The sequence below is a fragment of the Mastacembelus armatus genome, chromosome 4, assembly GCF_900324485.2.
Source record: "Mastacembelus armatus chromosome 4, fMasArm1.2, whole genome shotgun sequence".
Classification (NCBI taxonomy): Eukaryota; Metazoa; Chordata; class Actinopteri; order Synbranchiformes; family Mastacembelidae; genus Mastacembelus; species Mastacembelus armatus.
In genome coordinates, this window is record NC_046636.1 from 27,360,421 (window position 1) to 27,381,340 (window position 20,920).

A 20,920-nucleotide genomic window follows, 5' to 3' on the forward strand; every position below is an offset into this window, starting at 1 on the left:
GCTATATATTGTATATTGCAGTATATTACAGTATATTGTATATTGCAGTATATTTTATATTGGTGTATTTTGCAGTATATTGTATATTACAGTGTATTGTATATAGCTGTATATTGTATATTGCAGTATATTACAGTATATTGTATATTGCAGTATATTGTATATTGCTATATATTGTATATTGCAGTATATTACAGTATATTGTATATTGCAGTATATTGTATATTGCAGTATATTTTATATTGGTGTATATTGTATATTACAGTGTATTGTATATAGCAGTATATTGTATATTGCTGTATATTGCAGTATATTGTATATTGCAGTACATTATGTAATAATGAGATAATTCGTGTTTCATATGTGACAGGTTGCTTTTTGTTTTGGAGTTGTATAATATATATATATATAAATAAAGGTAATTGTACGTCTTCACTGCAGGTTATTTCTTTGTCAATACGTGTCAATAAGTGTCAATACAAGATTCTGTACGTCAGTTAAATTAGTGGCTGGTGCTCAGCAGAGCTGCAGTGGATCACAGGGACAGTGCGGTGAAACAGACGCTAGAAGCTGCGGTCAGTAGAACAAAGAAGCGGTTTTCTGAACAGAGCTTTAATTAATTAATTAGCTTTAATAAATCTCATAGAAAGAGGACGAGAACAGTTAATCCTCGTGTTATTTCGCAATTTAATCTCGCGGTAACAGGCTTTTCGTCTGGTCTATATTAAACCAAGGGAGATGTTTTTGTTTTAGTGCGCACACGGAGACTGAGAGTGCGCCTGACTACGCATGCGCCAGTAGTAAAGCGTGTTGTCGGTCTCCATGACGACGGGTCTGCTAAACCCTCAGAGGAGCCGCAGGGACTTTACGTGCACAGGTGTTGCTGCGCACACGGCCCGGCCCCGTGGGCCTGTTCACGGACAGATACTGGTGAGTTCACTGCTCGTAGCTGAAAGTGCGGTCGTCACGAAGCTTTAGGCGCAAACTCCGCCTTTGGTTTATTGGTGTGAGCCACAGAGCCGCAGAAATAACGGAAGTGCATAGGCTCTTTGTGTTCTAGTCCGTGAAAATGCTACTGCGTTACAGCAAAATACAGATTCAAAAGCCAAACCAGACTGAACGTCCATGGTAGCGACCAGCTGGAATAAGAGTCCACTGCTCACCCTGCAGTACTGACCTCTGTCCAGTAGGTCACACAAAACAAGTGGAGACCCCTGTGACCAGTTTCCACCAGGCCCACCAAGCTAATGCAGCCTAACACACCAGGTCTACCATAAATCTTTCATTTGTTCTTTTAGAGAGGTGCTGATTCAGCTGTTCGGGTCTTTGCAGAGGTTGTGTTCTGTGACAAGCTGTTGACATCCTCCATCCAGGAGACACTCAGGTATGTTCACCTGTGTTGGCCTTTGCCAGCCCAGAGGTCATGAATATAATAAGTAGAAATTAAAGATTATGATCTGTGATGTTCACATATAACATATTTTCCAGTCATCTGTATATTATTTATAATATATTTAATTTGTTACAGCACTAAATCCAAAATCAGCAGTTACGTTGACGTATCCCACTTATGAGCAGCTGTGTAAATTCTGAATCTGATTTTCTCTCAGTGGTAGACTATGACTGAGGTGGTCTGCACAAAGTCCCCGGAGGAGTATGAGGACGACTTTGAGAAGGACCTAGACTGGCTGATCAGTGAGGAAAGCCGAAGCGAGGACCAGGTAAGTTTTTTTATGACGGCTGGGCAGACTGATTATATCTAGTCCTGCTTTTCATCTACTTTGTTTTAAAATGAGCTCGTGTGATACAAAGGAGGACACTTAGGGTGCTGCTCCACTTACTGCAGACTGGGTGCTCAGCGGGTCCCTGACCCTGTGAAAGTGTGACAATAGTCTTGAGTTACCTGAGCTGGCACACCTCACGATTCGCATGTGAAACCTGCACTGTTGACATAAAGTGACAGACTGCGCTGCTGCTGGATGCAATATTGATGAGGACACACATGTCTGTTATCACACCAGCACACTGATCACCTGCTAAGTATTGTACTGATGGCTGCAGCGTGTCTCTGCCCTTTCCACCCCACAGGACCCCGACTTTGATGATGTTGAGGCAGAAATTGACAAAGAACTGGAGGAGGATGAGGAACACCAAGGAATGGAACAGAAGGATAAAAGCTGCAGAGAGCAGAAGAAAGGCAATAAAACAGAGGAGTTGGAAGAAGATGAAGAGAGGTGGCCCCCACCTATGGAGCCCCTGGAGTACGACTCAGACAGAGACAGTCCAAACAAGCCATCACCTATAGTCCCTCCTCCCCCTGGGATGGATGAGCAGACAGACGAAGAGAAGAAATACATCCTGGACAAGATCCAGCAGGCAAACCGGGAGTTGCAGGACCAGGAAGTTCCGGATATGACGAGGCACAGGCGGCTTCATTTTAAAGAGATGCTGGTTGACCTGGTGGTGCCTTCACTGGAGTTTGATAAAGATGACAACCCTGGTGAAGTGGAAGAGGCAAAGGGCAACAAGGACACAGAGACCGAAGTGTCAGGAAAGTTATCCAAGCTCAAACTTTCCTCTAGGGGAGAATATGCCGCCGAGAGCAGTGAGGGAGGCCAAGGGACGAAGGAGGGCCGAGTCCTTGTAGAAAAGGATGGGAAGTTTGATCTAGTCAGCCTGAAAGAGGTGGAGAGTCAGGGGCTTCTCCCTCCTATAGCAAACAGCTACAGTGACTACTCCCGCTTCTCCCCACTTGCCAAGGAGCAGAGTCTGAGCCCCAGGAAGACCCACAGTTCCTCCTCCTCTCCACGTCCTCCTGCTGGCTCTTCCCGATGTCAGCAAGATGTTCATCACCTCCTGGCCCCCAGACCTCCAGCGGAGCCCAGGTGCAGGCCCAGCTCAGCCATTCACATCCAGAAAGGCGGCCAGAGAACAGGCAGCAAGAGGAGGGTCCAGTCGGCCACTGGGGCACCTTTCCAGGCCACGTACACCCTCTCACCCCAACAGAAAGAGCTGCTGCAGAGAATCCAGGAGAGGAAGGAGAAGCTGGTCCAAGAGGTAGGAAGGAAGCACTACAGTTGGTCTAACAGAAGTTAATGAACAATCTGCAAATTCTGAACTCTCACCCAGAGAGTGGGTCTATATCCATATTTGAATATCTCACGTACAGGCAGATTGTTAATTACTCGTATTTATTGTTTCTCAGGCAGAGCAGAGGAAACGTGAGGAAGAGGAGCAGAAGAGGCAGGAGAATGAGCTGGCGTTCAAAGGCTGGCTGCTGAGGAAGAGAGAGCAGCTTCAGGAGGAGAGAAGGATCCACCGAGCTCAGGAGATGGAGAGAATGAATTCTAAGGTAGGGCCTCCTACAAATTTATATAAAGACTGAGAGGAAGTAAAGCGGGCAGACATTTGTTCGTATGGTACCATGATTAATGTGTTCAAATTTAAATACGTCTCATAGGTGCTATAACAAATATGTCATTTAAAAAACATCACAGAGGTGACATGAAAAATATGTGTTTTAAAATGACCCCTGACCCGAACCCTGACCGTTAACCCTGTGACATATTTATATCCCATACGTTATGTAGGTGCCATGAAAAATATGGGACTACATTTGTTCCTGCCTCTTCTGCAGAAAGACTCTTCACACCCGGACCCGGAGGAGGCCTTCAGGCTGTGGCTTCAGAGGAAGCAGGACCAGCAGCACAAAGAGAGGCAGCTGGTGGAGCTGAAGAAGCTGGAGGAGAACAGTGTTTACCTCTCACGGAGCCGCGAGGAGTGTGAGCGTGCCTTCAAACTGTGAGTTCATTTCAAACCTCAATTGTTTTTTGATTCCCATAGCATTTTCACATTTTTTTTCCCGACTAATGATGTTATAATTTCTGAAGTTGTTTTAAATCAAGTAACATTTCACTTTCTTTTTACTAAATATTGCTTGGTGTTTCTGTTTCTTTTTTGGGATGACAGTTGCAAACTGTTAAAACTGTGCACTATTTGTGGAAAGGCGCTTCCTGGTAGTGTCTTCCTCTGACACAGATTAGATATGGAAGTGTTGGCTGTGGCTCAAAACAGAAATCTGTAAAAGTGTGGCATTTTTGTTGAAAACTCGAAGTATTCTGGAGTGTTTTGTGTCAGTAATTTGCAAATAAAGCATTTAGTCAGTATGTGTTTGCTCTGAGTTGATGTTAGAGGCTGACATTAAACACACCTGTGTCCGTGCTCAGGTGGCTGAAGCGCAAACGGGCGGAGAAGCGAGCGGAGCAGCAGGCGGCTCGAGAGCGCTCCCGCAGGCTGGTGCTGGAGGAGCGGCGTGCTCGACGCATGCGAGACCTGTTGTGTACTGTCAGTGAAACCAAAGCTTTCAGGTTCAGTGAACAGCTGACCTCCCGCTTCTGAAACCAAGCCCACATCACGCAGCATCGCCTCACAAGGCCCTCGTCAGAAATCATCCTCCGACTTCATTTTAATGCTCTGGTTCTGGTCGTACAGTAATTTATCCACAGGCTGGACAACACAACACACACTAGTGACCTCTACTAAGCATTAATAAATCTAAATAATGAGAATAACAAAATGATGATGAATAATGAAAATGTATTGAGTACAGGATTTTTTTGTTGTACTTATGTTTTGCGTAGTGGCAGATGCCATTTAAATGTACTGTAGTGTTGTGTAGCTAAAGTAGGTAATTATTTATTTCATACTGTTTTTTTAATCAGGCTGCATAGATGTGATACAAGGACATGTAACACTTTGGAAAAGGTTTTATGTCAGAGGAAAATACTGCTGTTTAAACAGGCCTGCTGTTGGATGATATGGAATATAATATTTGTTCATTTGTTTCTTCATAAAAATGATTCCTAGGTGATATATATGAATAAATGGTATTATTTTATGCTGAACAATATTGAATAAATAAATTATATGCATATGGAATAATATATTTTTAATTTAAAGACATGTACAGGTACATTTTTGTGGTACAGCATCTCATAATTAAATATCAGGGAAACAAAAGTGACCTGCCTCATAAAATGATTGGCCTAAGTTTCTGGTCAGCAGTTTGCTAGATTTTACTGTCAGTACTCTGTGTGTCCAGGAAGGAGCGGAGCAATTTGTCACAACAGAAGAAAAAGTGGACAAAAAAGTAGGGACAAGACATTTTCACTTTCAGTGTTCACACAGAGAAGGACAGAGTGCAAGATCATTAACTATTCAGCATATTAGAACTATTTTTGTATGAGTGCTATTTGAAACTTAAATACCCAAATTAGAAAAATCAGTGCACTGCCTACTTTGAATATAATTATTACTGGCACAGAAATAAAAAAACCTGGAATGAAATAATATTATCATTAATAACATACAGGCTACAACAGTACATGTAAAAAAATTACTTTGAACTACTGACCACTGAATAATAGCTGTAATGTCTTTTAAATAAAATCTTTTGAATATGTGAATATGAATGTTGTCCACAGCAACAAGCACAGTCCAAAGCAGAAAATGTCAATGCCATCCGTCCTTCATGGGCACCCTGCCCTCATAGCCATACTGCAGGGAAGAGAAAACAAAAACAAAAAGACGCTGTAATATGAGCAGTCAAATAATAAAGAGCGACAGGTAGTGAGTGGCAGGGTAATGTTGATCACAACACAAGATATACAGGAACCAAAGTTGAATAGGTCTGTTTCAGATTTAGCGGCATCTAGTGGTGAGATTGCTGAATGCAACCCTCACCTTTAGAATAAATTAGAGCCGGTGTCATGAAAGGAGACCTGCTCCCTATGTACATTTAAAAGGCTCATTCTAAGACTAATACACACACTAACAACAACATATTTATGAATACTATATTCCATTTCTGCTAGTAGATCACAGTAAATATTACACATTGAACCTTTAATGTTTAAATAGAATTAAAAGTTAAGTTCATGTACCTGCAGGGTTTTGAGGACAGTGGCCCCTTCAAACCTCTCATTGGGAGTGTGTGGAGACATCCTCCCTTTGTAACCGTCTCCTGCCAGAGTGACAGTCTGGAAAAAGTGAATGTTGCTGTTGGTTCAGTATCAAACTCTCATTTATTGTTAAGTGTAATTTGCAAATCTGTCAGTCAGTAACATTTATTGTCGTCCACACCAGTTCCAGTGATTTAAAGTGTAAATGTCTTTACATGTGCCAGGTGTCTGAGCTCTGCACACTCCTCCTCAGATATAACATGATCCAACAGGACCCGCTGGCGTCCATTCAGGGCGGCAGAGTTCTGCACCAGGAGCACGCTGTCATACAACAAGGGCCCGCCTACACAGATCCCAGAATAATATTGAGAGGATGCAAAGTCCTATCTCAACTCAGGTGGTCATAAAGGTTTGAATGAACAGTGAAGAACACCGTTCATCTGCAGTGGTAGTGAAGGTTGTACCTTCTTTTAGCTGCTGTGGAGCAGCAACCGTGACGTTCTTCTTCTCTGAGATGGGAACATACTCCATCCAGCCATCTGTTCCCGAGGGAATCCTGAGAAAGCAGAGAAACAGGAGTCAATATGATTAAATTTGTATTAACTGAAACACAACACTGACATTTTGCCAAACAGTTGTCTATCCAGCAGTTGGGGAGACACATGGTCTGAAGCTGTGTCCAATATTTTCTCCATTTGATCCATCGTTACTGTAAAGCTGCTGATTGATTTGATGTTATATTAAAGATCATTTTTACCTGTTCGAGTCTTCTCTTCCACCTGTGCTGCTCCAGTAATTCTACAAGACAAAGTGACATTTTAGGGAGGAAGGAGGAGATAAATCCCTAAGGATCACACCACACTAGTGATGTGACTAACGCCTCAGATTATTTGATATTGTGCAATTTTATAAACACTCAAAATGACCAGTAGGTGTCAGTGTTGAATCAGAGGACAGAGGTGCAGGGCAGCTGTGCCAGACACCTGTTACCCCTGGTTTGAATCAGCCAGCAGCAGGGGCACATTACGGCTGCACCACACCACAGTAGGAGATCTGCTCTATATCAGACACATGTGGCCTGGCTTACCAGTAACTGTCCGTTAAATTACACAAGCTTTGTTCTTTTCTGGGTAAAACTCTCAATTAAAAGACACTGGTCTGTCAACAAGAGCTTGCAGCCTGCTTTCAGGCAAAAATGAAATGTGAACAGTAACGCTGAGGTGACATTCTGTTGACTGACCCCTTCTGTGAATTCTGCACCCATGATTGTGCTGCCAATCAGAATCAGAAGGAGCTCCAGTTCCTGTTTTTGCCTCCGCAGGTACCATGCAGCTGAAAGATTATCAAGTTTTCTACAAATGTTAATGCATATTAATTTATATTAACTTAAAAATAGACAGAATCAATGTAAATATTGGATATGTAAAACTTTGGGCACTCATTCCCTTGTTTTGGACATTCTCTCAACATCATAGAAGATCTGTGGATAGATCTTAAGCATGCTGTGTGAGCCTAAAAATATCTCAACTTGAAGTGCTCAGCGTGAAGAATTGGTGAAAGTTCCTAAAGTGAGAATAGTTAACACTCTAACCCTCCTAAAAAGCAGCTGTGACCCTAACCCTAACCCTGGGAACACCCATATTAATCTTGGAATCATGAACCGAACACGTGATTCAAGAGCTGTCAGGTTGGACACATTTTCTCCTCACTGATTGGCTGCTGCCACCAAATAAAAGTCCCGCCCCCTGTCCCGACGTGTCAAGCCACATGTAGTTAATCTGAACAGAGCAAAATAAAATAAAAGTTTGAAAACAATCCAATGCCCTTAAAAATGTATGATCGAAGTTACATATCTGCATTATTATGGTAAGAATATAAAAATAATTTGAATATACACCTGTATACATTGGAAATATACACATTGGAAAGCGTACTTTTTATTCCTTTGTGATGCTTTATATTTTGTTTAGAATCAGGCTAAAGCCTGCCATATTTAGCTTTTTCTAAATAATTATCCTAAGTCTGACTACAGCTGAGGGCAACGTCAAAATAAAGACAACTATTATAAACAGCCACCTTAAAAACAACGGATATTATGTTAAATCAAAACTCTGCAGGTCACATTCAAATGGCATTCAAGGGGGCTTTTATTTTGAAATGCATTCAGGAAGCATACTTTGTAATTACTCGCGTTGACGGTGAGGCCATTGCTCGACACAAACAGAAGGTTAGCCGGTCCGACCCAAGTCATTTGTCCGCCCTGACGCGGAGCTCCCTGAATTGTGTTATGACGATTTGCTACCTGGTGTCTTAGGACTCTGGTAAGTAAATAGTTCCACAGGCTGCTAATGCTAATGCTAGCTTAGCCCTGTGTTGCCGCTTGCAAAGTTAGCTAGCTTAGCCTGTTAGCTTGTGTCGCCTCAACACGCGTCCGCTCGTTTCCCTCAGGATTTCAACTACTGCTCATTACTACTTTAAAAACATTAACATATATATGCGTCCTTGTTTATAGGAAGGAGACACTTTATGCTATACTGACGGTCGTTTATGACCTCGGTGACAGAGAAACCAGCTCACCGGTCAGCTCTTTAGCAGTGTGAATTACCTTTAATGGTAAATGAAAAAGTTGATAACCATCAGTCAGTGATAATCAATCATCATCAAGGTTAATCAATGCATTGAGATGTTCCCATCGTTGTGATAACTGGTACGACAGTGTTTGCTCCTCCTGACCCTGGTCGTGTCCACAGATTGAGCACCATGGCCGCAGCTCCTCCACTGCGACGGACAGATTCAGCTCTCGGCGAGTTTTCTCCTCTGAAACACTTTGTTGTGGCCAAGAAGAACATTAGTGATCTGTTTGACCAGCTTCTGACTTATGTCAAAGAGACCTCAGCGTTTGTAGAAGGTGGGAGTGTTTGCTTATCCCTTTGTCACCTGTAGGTAATGTTTATTTTAGTGGACAGTTCGATGCATTTAATGTGGTTTGTCTTGTTTGTGGTGTGTCCTGGAGCTCCGACAGTCTGAATCACTGGTAAAATAGGTTTTGTGTTCCTCTAATGGGATATGACTGTGTGTGTTGACAGAGACCTGTGGGAATAAAGCTTTGGAAAACATTGCCAGTCAGCATCAAAAGCTGGAGATTCAGTCATATGCGAATAAACTTGCTGTCATTAAAGAGGTGGTGGCACGCAGACACATGAAAGTGGCCTTTTTTGGCAGGTAAACACACCTTTACATGCCTGAGATCACCTTTATGTTGTCTTTAACACTAGTCTCTCAAGCTGTCCTTTTCATTTCAGCAACAGGTGACGTGCAGCAGTTGTATAATTAAATCACTCTCCCCATATTTTTCATGTGTCTGTTTTGCTTTCACTTTTTGTTTTTATTTAATTTTGAGCAGTGTCCTTGAAGTGACACTGTGTAGTCAACTCAGTGTTTTCATATTAAAACCCCTTCTGTGTAGTTGATTTAACACTGATGCTAAGTGAACCATGTTGTGTTGCAAAAGAACAGTTTTGACTTGATATGTGTCAGCAGGAATTGTCTGTTGTCTGTTTCTTCATAGGTTTTAGAAAGAACTTCGACATGCAAGCAAATTATTTGGCTCTGTGTGTACATAGTGATTCTTTTGTTTGTTCTTAGGACCAGTAATGGTAAAAGCACCGTGATCAACGCTATGCTGAGGGACCGTGTGCTGCCCAGCGGTATTGGCCACACAACCAACTGCTTCCTGAGCGTGGAGGGCACTGATGACGACAAGGCCTACCTGAAGACTGAGGGCTCAGATGACGAGAAGAGCATTAAGGTAAATATTGTATATGTTGAGACCTGGGGGCTCGTGTGGGAAACTCCATAACTACTGAGAACCGTTGACTAGCTCTACAATTTACAATCCTGCCATGTCCACTAATCAAAATGTCTGTTGCCTTTGTCAGTTGTCACCCATTTCCACTGATACATTATGGTGGAGTTTATGTTGTTCTTCCTTATGATGATTGACTGGTGTTTGTACAGTTGAACTTATTAAACTTTGACTTTAACTACAATCATTTTTGATGAGTTTAAAGATTTTTTTTCTTTTGTTTTTTATTTACTATTGTTATAAAGTTATTCATTTTGGTCACAGGGTCAAGGGTCAAGATGATTAGATTTAAACCTCAATCAGACCACAGTCTGACCACAGTGTGTTTTGGTCCTGACTCTTCAACAGATAACATTAAAAAAGTTTTAATAGACAAGTTTCTTCAAATGAAGTGTATTCATACATACATATATATATATAATATCACATGCACTGACAATAAGGGTAATCTGTTCTATTCTGTGTAGTTTGGTATTGCTTTATTAAGGATAATGTTGAATGATGCTTGCATTTGTCTGTTGGCTTGTGACTGGACATGTGGTAATTGAGCAAACCTGCAGCTGTGTATGAGCTGCAGCAGGAATGCAGGATGTTTACTGTAGTGTCGGGTGTCTGAAATATGAGTATAACATGGGAGACTTATCTCTCTCGTCACCCTAACCCTCTGAGGTGAATAAAGGTAACAAGGGTGCGACTGAATGAGTTTATTAAATTTTCTTTTTTTAAAATTGTCTTATAGTTTCTCAACAAATCAGTCTCATCCTTTTACATTGTGTAGTTTAGTCAGACATTAATATGGATTGTCTACTGAAGTTAACATAATTAGTATTATTTCAATAAAAGCATGATGTCAGAATAGTATAATACGTTATATATTTTGAAAGTCAAATCATTAAGTAAATTGTCCTGTGTGTACCTCGAGTACCTTTGCGCATAGAAACAGCTAAAATATTAAATGTCCTGGAGAAACATCACCCCTCACAAAGTGTTACACCCATGTTCTGTGATCAAGACAATGATAATTATTGTAATATCGGGAAAAATGCTATTTTAATACCCCCAGTCTTTACTTTGGTGCAAATAAATTACTTCAACAGTAATATAACATTATTACTTGCAAAATGCTTTTACATTAAAAAGAAGCCATCACATCACCTTCTGTGACTTCAGTCTGTTTGCAACTCTTCTGCAGACTGTAAACCAGCTGGCTCATGCGCTCCACATGGATGAGAGTCTGGACGCCGGCTGTCTTGTCCGTGTGTTTTGGCCAAAGACCAAGTGTGCTCTGCTTCGAGACGACCTGGTGCTTGTGGACAGGTAACAAGATAAGTTTTTCAGATTTGTAAAATGTTTGGACAGGTTTGTAAATATCATTTTGAGAATTTCCAGACCTCTAAAAAAAATCAGATGTACACCATTAAGTCTATCAAGGTGCAGGGGGAAAAAAATATGTCACATTTTTAGAAAATATCATGGATTTGACCTCTTGACCTTTGTGCCACTCCCCAGCCCAGGAACAGATGTCACAACACAACTGGACAGCTGGATTGACAAGTTTTGCCTGGATGCCGACGTCTTTGTGCTGGTAGCAAACTCTGAATCCACACTCATGAACACGGTAATCTCTTCATCTGGCCACTATCCTGTGCAGTTTGTTATATGTTTTATATATAGCTTTGGCTAATGTTGTTTCTGCATCAGTCAGGCTGACTAATGCCACCAATACGCCTGCACTGTCATATGTAGTTTACGCTGATAGAATAACTTAAGCCAAGGATAGACTTGTTGAATTTTGAAATTGTAACTGACTGTGAAACAACTTTGCATCGCTCACCAAATGTAATGACCAACAGATCTTTTACTCACTGTTGTATGCTAAGCTGCTATGTGCCTTATGCTATTTGTACTTATTTTTATTTTTTTTTACTTTATGTTTTCTAAGTTTATTTTGCATGCCCTCATTTGTAGTTTTTACATTGTACTATTTCGTGTTTAAAGTTTATCTGTATGCACCAAGGTTTCGATTCTCTGTATGTGCTCTACATGTGGCAGAATTGAAAAAGACTTTAACTTGTCTGACTTAGACATTAGCATTATTTATATGCATGGCTACAGCACTAAAAGCATCGTGGAGTTTTGTTTGGGAAAATAAGAGTGTAAACTGGAATTGATTTATGTCTTTTGCATATGGATATGTATAGCTTAGACTTAAGCAGGAAAGTCCTATGATTAAATATAGAAAAGTCTCATCCATAGCCCCTCATCCCTGCGTGTTCTTTTAAATGTGTTCACTTAAGGTGAGTACAGTAATTTGACCACTTAAATTGTAATAAGTAATAGCCAGCCTAAGGTTTTCAGTTACATTAGTCACTTACATGTATTGAAGAGGGCACTGAAGGGGAAGTTTCCTATGCTGGGCCAATTACAGAGTCGAGAATGTGGTTGCCTGTGTTTCTATGTAGCAACACGCAGGCTCAGGCCCCACTTTTGTTTCTGTCTACCCAGGCATTTATGCAATGTGAATCTGGGTAGACGACCACAAAGCTCCTTACCCGGCAGCAGCTCTTTTTAAAGGAAAGCAAAGACACGCTCCTGTTGAGGCAATTGAATAAACCTAGGCATTAAGTAGGCAATTTAAAATGGTCAAGTAGCAAATAATGCGTTGTATACCAGTAGCCATGTGTGCTAACCAGGAGCATTAGTTTTCATGTTGTAACATCAGCTGTGCAGTGTGACGCAGACAAAACAGAAAATGCTGTGTTTTTCTGGACAGAGCAAGATGAATGATGATCACTAACATCTTTTCTTTTTCTCATTTCACTCCTCCACCCTCAAGGAAAAGCACTTTTTCCACAAAGTGAACGAACGTCTGTCAAAGCCAAACATCTTCATCCTCAACAACCGCTGGGATGCATCTGCAAACGAGCCAGAATACATGGATGATGTGAGTCAGTCCCCTGTTGTATCTGTGTCGGTTTCATGTCACGTTATTGTTACAGAATATGTGTCAACATTTTTACTCATTTTACTTTTTACTTGGTTTACTTATTTTTTTAATCATTTATTTAGTTGGTTGGTTATTTAGTTGAACTTTAGTTCACTGAAGCAAAAACATTGTCCAAATTGTTTTGGTTTAACTGAATAAACCAAATTTCAGTGTTTGCAATTACTGAGAATATAAATGTGACACCTCTCCTTCTAGGTGAGGAAGCAGCACACAGATCGATGTGTGAACTTCCTGGTTGAGGAGCTGAAGGTTGTGGACCGAGAGGAGGCACCTAATCACATCTTCTTCATCTCTGCCAAAGAGGTGCTCAGCTCACGCATGCAGCGTGCACAAGGCATGCCTGAGACAGGTGAGGCATCAGCTGAAGGCTGCTGTTGTGAGGAACAGTGTTAATTATTATTCACAAACAAGATCTGCTTTTTTGCTAAAACTTGCCTTCAGATCTCCGTACACCTGTTTGTGTGCAGCCATTGACATCCTGCTAATTGTTTTTCTTTGTGTGTGTGTTATCATTAGGGCTGTGCATAGAACATAAAACAGTGTACACTGTAGGTTCCAGAGGATGAACACTGCTTGCAGTTCTAAATGAGCCAAAACTAAGGAAAACAAAACAGGGAGGCTAAAGTGTTTATAGTTGCAGATTAACTGGATATGAACATTTCATCCAACAGGTGGAGCTCTGGCTGAGGGCTTCCAGGAAAGACTAAAGGAGTTCCAGAGCTTTGAGAGGAGATTTGAGGTCTGTGTGTGTGAAATTCAGGGTGATGACTTGGGTTAAGGTTAGGTTAGTGTCAGGTAAGTAATGGTTAAGTTTAGGGTAACTCACCTGTAAATGAATGTAATTTAATGAATGAAAACCGTGTATCTTTGTGTGCATTAGTGTGGTCTCCATGTCTTCTAATAATTTGATTTCCATTTCACAAAGCAATATATGTTTCCTGTCTGACTCCTGAGAGACAGACCTTGGAGAGCATGAAGCCATGTATTGCCATGTATTCAGCTGATGCTGACAGTGTATATTTGCTACTAGAAAGAAATGGTAACAGACACAGGCTGAGGTTAAATCAGTGCAAAGTCAAATAAAGCTAAAGCAGCTGGTTCTGCTGATAAACTCTGAGCAGGGTGAATCAGAAAGGGATAAGCAAATGTTTCCGATGACATCTGGCCCTCAGCTGTTGACACCAAGTCACTAATATTAACTATTTTTTCATTCACTCCTTCATCAGACTGTGAACTGCAACTGACACACCTGCGTGTGTGTGTTTTTTACCAAGCATCTGTTTAAGGTTACCGTACTCTGACAGAAGTTGAATAAGACGAGCTACAAGTTAGGAGTTCTTCTCCTAACTGTAAAAGCTCCCCTGAACATCAACTACTCAAACCTTACTCACTGGTTAGATGACCTCACCAACCACGCAGTTCCAGACTGGCACCCTTCAGACCAGTCGCTGTGCCTTTTTCATCAACCTGAGATTTCATTGCTGAAGTCTAGATTCACTTAGGCGAGGACGTTGCTTAGTTTTTATTCCTCTTGGATTTTGTTGCCTTAACCTTTTTTTTGTGTGTGTGTGTGTGTGCGTGTGCGTGTGCGTTTGTATTTCTGTGTTTTGTTGCCTCATCTTTCATCTAGATGTTTTGCATTTGGACAGGGAAAATTAAACTGGTGCACTGTAGAAGAAACTTATCACAATGCTGACAGCAACAGATAATATGGATCATAAGCAATTGAGAAGTGCTTAAAGATAAAACACAGAAGTTGTTAGTTTATGATTTTTTTTTTTTTTTTTAAACCCACCAAAAGCAGCTTTTGATGGTTGTGAATTTTATTCCTGAAGCCGGTAAATGATTACAGCTCAGTTAATATGTAGACACCTGTAAAAGCAACAGTCTTCAAGATGCTGTGAATATAAATATATAATTACCAACACACACATTCCTACAGTATTCCATTTTCTTTCACTTGCATTCTTGGTTGTATTCTCTTATGGTTTTTTTTAATTTTGCTGTGGGTTCACCGGCACATTACTGTGACTACAAAGCCTGGGCAGTTGGACGCAAGATGCACACACTGCTACTGTCGTTGTCACACCTGTGTTTCCATTTCTTTTCTTCTCTTGTGTTAAAAGTAGCAGGTGTCTGTCTTGTCCTCTGTTTGTCCCTGGTAGGGTGTCAGTTCATGCACCTTATCTAGCAGCAGCCCTTTTAACTGTCACAGTAACGTGTGTGTTATGGCCTCGCAGGAGTGTATCTCGCAGTCAGCAGTGAAAACAAAGTTTGAGCAGCACACTCTCAGGGCCAAGCAGATCACAGAAAAGGTCAAGAACATCATGGACGACATCAACATCAAGGCAGCGGAGAAGAGGTAAGTGTTCTGCTCCAGAATATTTTTAGTGGGAGTGGGCTGGTAAAGAGAACTGTCTGAGTTTACTGATCTGGTATTGTCTCTTTTTTGTCAAGTTCTTAAAGGGCATATATGTAGAGGTAAATTTAAAACCTTAAAGGTAAAATCTGATTGTTGAACATAACATAACTCCCAGTAGATAAAACATTTAGTGTTGCACCTGCTAGTTTGCGTTTGTAACATTAGTTCCTGTTTGGTGGGGTGGGGCTTCAGAGTGGCAGCGCTGGAGGACAGAGAGTATCAGATTGACCGACTGGAGTTTGTCAAGAATCAGCTCAACTTGCTCATTGATGACATCAAGACGAAGATCAAGGCCATCAGCGAGGACGTAGAGTCCAAGGTAATGTAGATGAGATCTGAAGCAAAAACTGTTGAATGCATCTGCTGGGTTTCAAGTGGTCTTTCTGGAGTTACACAGCCAGTCCAAGTGTTGTAGCTGTGCAGTGTATATAGACAGCAAGGTAGACATGGAGCTGTGTGGCCTGATCTAATTTACGAACGTTAATTGCACCTGGTGATAATTATAAAAATATAAAAATTCACATACGTTTTGATTAAATTGTAGTATAACACTTGTGCTATAATAAATGACAGGAAATCCTGAAGATTGAAAAAACTCCTAAAACATGTTTCATGCATGGACAGAAACAACAGTTGCTTATGGACATACTACATCGATTTCAAAGTGATCTTACTGATGTATTTTCAGTCTTAAAAGGCCACAGTTTTACTGTATTCAGCATTGCATCTTGAGACCTTACAGAGCCCCCTCTGCTGGAGGATCTTTGAATATTCAATTAAATTCAGTTTATTTGTATAGCGCCAAATAACAAAACAAAACCCAACAAATCCCTTATGAGCAGCACTTGGCGACAGTGGAGAGGAAAAACTCCCTTTAACGGAAGAAAAAACCTCCAGCAGAACCGGGCTCAGTTTGGGCCTCGACCGGTTGGGGTGAGTGGATAGAGGAGAGAGAAAATACAGAATAGGAACCACAGCCTGGCTTCTTATGTGCAGTTGATTGGACTGATGACTCTGGGCATGTGTCATGCAGGTATCCAGCGCTATGGGGGAGGAGATTTGCCGCCTGCACGTTATCGTTGATGAGTTTCGGGCTGATTTCCACCCCTCACCTCAAGTACTCAAGATCTACAAGTCTGTAAGTTCAGGCACATTTAGTACCATTCAACTACAATTTAAAAATGGAAAGGTCTCTTCTACAATTCCATATGGGCTTGTTCACATGTTTTCCATGTGACTGCTGTTGCTGTTGGCAGGAGCTGCTAGCTCATGTGGAGGAAGGGATGGGCAAGAACCTGGCCTTCCGCTGCTCTGATGCCATCAATGCTTCTGTCCAGTCTTCACAGGGATTCATGATAGGTAATTTAACTGCAATCACGACTTGTCCAAAAGAATTAGATCACCTTGGGAGTTCTGATTTGCATTGTCAGAGTTTCAGTTTTGTCAAGTGAGCAAATCTGTTCACTGTGTGCCCTTGGGCCTTAGCTTTGCTGACCCAAAGGAATGGCTGAAAGGAATTACCTAAAATGGTAATAATGAAAATTATAGAATAACTTGCAACTGGTAATATACAGATGTTTTTGTTGTACCATTCACTCATTCAGTGTTGCTAAACTTAGTTAACTCTGGGCTATGATCTGCTGCAACCAGCTCGCTGCTATATTTACCCTCCTCGCTGCCATCATCCCATGCCCCATTATTATGCTTCAAATGCGTCACTGTGTCAGACACACATGCGAGCGGTGCTCGGTGACAGCGATGTTGAAAAGGTGTTAATGTGCCCTCTAATGAAAAGGCTCAGGGACTGTTTTGAATTTGTGGTGTGATATTTTTCCTCCCAAAGGAGAAATAAAGATAATTAAAAAGAAGCAGTGATATCTCAGATACTATCAGATGTACCTTTATGGTTTTATAGATCAGTCATCATGTGGTGGTTTTCATTCTGTCCTCCTGTTATTACTGACTGACTTTTTATTTATTTATTTATTTTTTTATCATTCCCCAGAGAGCATGCTCCCTTTGCTCCCCTCCTCAGCCCAGAACCAAATCCACATGTTGGTGCCAAGCAGGAAGTTTGACTTGAGTTATGACCTAAACTGCGCCAAGCTTTGCAGTGACTTCCAGGAGAACATTGAGTTTCAGTTTTCAATGGGATGGACGGCGTTGGTCCACCGCTTTCTGGGATCTGCCAACGCACAGAGAGCACTCAGACTGATGGACCAGAACTTCCAGGTGCAGACTGGAAAGGCTGTGGGGTTGAGTTGGCTATGTAGATGGACCAACCTAAATTCATAAAGTCCTATTTAAATTCAAGAGTTTGTCATACGTGTGATGTGGTGTGATGTGGTCTGCAGTGAAGTCAGATTTTAATATGCTCTGCTCATCGTTATCCAGGTTTCTCAACCAGCGCTGCCTCCAGCCCATACACCGTCCTCAGGACCCAACTCCATAGCATCCCAACCCAACTCCATAGCATCCCAACCCAACCATGAGACAGCCCTCATGACCCAGGACGATCTGATGGTAGCCATGGCAACCAATGTGGCTTCTCTCTCCTCCCGCACCTCAATGAGCGTTATCATTGTTGGGGGAGTGGTATGTTTTCTTTTTCTTTTTTTTTCTTTGTACTTCTGAGCTACATCTAAAAAACTAATAATAATATAAAATTAAATACGAGTAGTTTAAAAGTATTTCTAGGTAAAACTGTAATATTTATTTCCAAAGGAAATACCTTGCTGAATAATCCCCTTTTATATCATTGCGTTCAGATAATTGGCACAGAAAACCACCTGTTAATGGAAGTTTTTCACCCTAACCCTCGGCTGTCTGTCTGTTTTGGCTAAGGTGTGGAGAACAATCGGCTGGAGGCTGATTGCGCTGTCAGCTTCACTGTACGGTTTGTTGTACCTGTATGAGAGAATCACCTGGACCACAAAAGCAAAGGAGCGCACTCTGAAGCGCCAGTTTGTAGACTATGCAACGAAGAAGCTCCAGCTCATCATCAGCTTTACCAGTAGTAACTGCAGCCACCAGGTCCAACAGTATGTCCTGACACAGCACCATTTATGTCTTTCAGCAGTGGAATGAAGTAGACGTAGAACTACATGAAATGTGCCTTGTAACATTATTACTATTGTAATAATATTTTGCTGACATCAAATGCTCATTTCTCTGCACTTTCTTCCATCTCTCAGTACCATTGAACCCACTGACAAAGCCTGACTCCCTGTGACGCTCCTAATTTACACACACACACAAAACCCAGCCACACCCTCCCCCGTGCCCCACCCAGCCTTCCCCCCTGTACCACGGCTAAATAAATAAGCAGTGTGACGCTGTGCCCTCTGTGTTGCCAGGGAGATGGCTACGACCTTTGCTCGGCTCTGTCAGCAGGTGGACGAGACGCAGAAAGAGCTGGAGGCAGAAATCCGCCAACTGACAATCAACATCGATCAGCTGGAGACCGTCCAAAGCCGCTCCAAGAGCCTGCGGTCAGCCCAGCTCCTTCTCTTAGGCAGCAACATGAAGGGTGGATAACTGGGGAGGAGAGTAGATGGACATCTGGAAAATTTAGTCTGGGAGAATTTGACTTAATTAGATGACAGGAGTGATGCTGCCAGAACAGCAAAAGCTTTGAAACAGTCAAATTACACAGCAGCACTGTGCTTGATGTGTGTTGTACTGTGTGCAAACCCACGGGCAGTCAGCTTATTACACACAGTACTGTTAAGTATAAAGATAAGCTGATAGGTACAGAAATATTATTAGTTCTTTAAAGTAGAATGAAATCCAATGAACACTGGGCAGTTTTAGGCAGATCTGGAGAATCTAAGCAGTTTCACTATTTATTCAACAGTCCTACACAATATTTGTTCATTCATTGAGCTTAAACTATTCAGTTTTTGTTGGAACTGTAAATCATGTGAGGATAGTCCTAGGACATATGGAAAACAGCTTTAAATGAAAGAACAGTTTGAAATTGATGGTTTAACAGTTAGAAATGCATTGAGTCACAAAATAAGACGCTTTACCTGACTGCATGTTTCTTTCCACCGCAGACACAAAGCCACAGAGCTGGAGAAACAGCTGGATGCGTTCACAAAGCAGTACCTGCAGCCTGAGCAGTGAAGCTGCTGCTCTTCATCGCTCCACAGCTCGGTTCATGTTGAGCCAATCGTTCCTCAGCCCAGCAGCGGCACCTCACCTCACCTGGTGCTCCTCAGACTACCCCGCAGTTTCTGTGTGGACAGCACTGCTGAAAAGATTAATTGATTATTCTATCAACACAAACACATTTAAGGCTGTTTTGATAATCTAAAATTTTAATCATTCATCAGTCAAGAATATCAAACCTCCGCTGCTCAAGTGGGTAGATCCAAGACCCTGTTGCTTCATTTCTAAAGTTTTGTATGTTTTTCTTTCTTTTTGTAACAACTTAATGACGGTTTTGGTAACTTTTAAAGGGACTAATCTATTAATCATTAAAAAAAAAGATTACTCAACAATGGGGAAAACAGTCTGTAGTTTCACTCTCTGTGGACAGAGTGAAGGCCCAGCCTCAACAGTATTTCCCCTCTTTGTTTCTCAACCAGGTGCTTGAGAAACAGCAGTGAACACTGTAAAACAAAACTGCCTGTAATACAGACCTGGACTCGTGGGTTTGCTCCACAAGCAGGCAACAGAATCTTGGTCGGCGTGAAGGTTAACGGCTGGTTGGGTGCTATATTTTTTTTTTTTGTTTGTTTTTTGACAAACTTTTGTCAAGCAAATGAAGTTTGTGTGTCTGCTGAGCACATGAGCTACTGTACGTTAGCAACAAAAGACAATAAATATATTTACTAATGAAAGAAAAAAAGACTCTGAATTATATGGAATTAAAAGAAAATTCGGAGAGAAATGCTTTAATTTAGAAGAAAAAGCATGTCTAAAATACTGTAGGTCCATTTTGATTTAAAAGGCTTTGGAGATCTTCTTTTTTTTTATATATATATAATATATACATATATCCTGTTTTATTCCTTTCCTGTATAATGAGAATTACACCAGTCTGCACTTTATAAAGTCTTTCTCTGAATGTGTATTGAAATACATCCAGATTTGCAAGACTATTAAATCTGCCATGATGCAAAACAGGATTTTTGTGCATTTATTTGAAAGACTTTCCTCAGAGCTCTGCATTAAAAGTACCCAGTGTTGTTTTTTCAACACAATACTACAGTTACTTGGCAGAAAATATGGTAAACAATGTATAATTTAAAAAATGTTAAATTTTAGCAGATACAATGAGAAATGTTAAAATTTCTCATTTACAATTAAACTTCACAGGGCACCTTAGACTTCTGAAGTCTTTTGATCTGCCCAGATATAAAATGTTTAAACCCTAAAAAGAGCTTGGCCTTTGACAAATGCACATAAACTTGTCCCAAATAAGACAATTAAGAAATTTTACTGTGGAAAAATTGAGCCTGTTTTAAAACTAGCTCTAATGCCAAGAAGCAACAAATGAGTTTAGAAATTTAGCACTGGAGAAAAACTGATTTATTTTTTTTTGTTTCATTTTTCTTTTTTTTTTTCAGTGCACTACAATAATTTAACTCCTTAAAGGTTTATAGGAAGATACAATATTTTTTTTGTACTTGTCTTGTTTTAATAAAGCAGGTCAGTCA

The 20,920-nt window shown here is 41.0% G+C and overlaps 3 protein-coding genes across 3 annotated transcripts; 2 read left to right on the top strand and 1 right to left on the bottom strand.

The window, feature by feature from the left end:
- Nucleotides 1-434: 434 nt before the first annotated feature.
- Nucleotides 435-5,165, top strand: ccdc181 (coiled-coil domain containing 181). The gene is made up of 7 exons (XM_026304583.2): nt 435-930; nt 1,299-1,384; nt 1,611-1,721; nt 2,089-3,057; nt 3,206-3,352; nt 3,638-3,801; nt 4,227-5,165. The coding sequence occupies exons 3-7, from the start codon at nt 1,620-1,622 to the stop codon at nt 4,396-4,398; spliced, it is 1,554 nt and encodes a 517-aa protein (XP_026160368.1). The 5' UTR covers nt 435-930; nt 1,299-1,384; nt 1,611-1,619; the 3' UTR covers nt 4,399-5,165.
- On the bottom strand, nt 5,165-7,238 carry LOC113128961 (prolyl 3-hydroxylase 2-like). The gene is made up of 6 exons (XM_026304584.2): nt 7,201-7,238; nt 6,718-6,758; nt 6,425-6,516; nt 6,176-6,303; nt 5,943-6,038; nt 5,165-5,556 (listed from the first exon to the last, which is right to left on the bottom strand). The coding sequence occupies exons 1-6, from the start codon at nt 7,222-7,224 to the stop codon at nt 5,512-5,514; spliced, it is 426 nt and encodes a 141-aa protein (XP_026160369.1). The 5' UTR covers nt 7,225-7,238; the 3' UTR covers nt 5,165-5,511.
- Nucleotides 7,239-8,133: 895 nt separating this feature from the next.
- mfn1b (mitofusin 1b) lies at nt 8,134-20,384 on the top strand. Its single transcript, XM_026305114.1, has 18 exons — nt 8,134-8,281; nt 8,711-8,868; nt 9,047-9,182; nt 9,606-9,768; nt 11,018-11,142; nt 11,335-11,443; nt 12,662-12,769; nt 13,028-13,181; nt 13,504-13,571; nt 15,073-15,194; nt 15,447-15,573; nt 16,288-16,392; nt 16,511-16,613; nt 17,260-17,486; nt 17,649-17,849; nt 18,099-18,295; nt 18,611-18,745; nt 19,313-20,384. The coding sequence occupies exons 2-18, from the start codon at nt 8,721-8,723 to the stop codon at nt 19,380-19,382; spliced, it is 2,298 nt and encodes a 765-aa protein (XP_026160899.1). The 5' UTR covers nt 8,134-8,281; nt 8,711-8,720; the 3' UTR covers nt 19,383-20,384.
- The last annotated feature ends 536 nt before the right edge of the window (nt 20,385-20,920 follow it).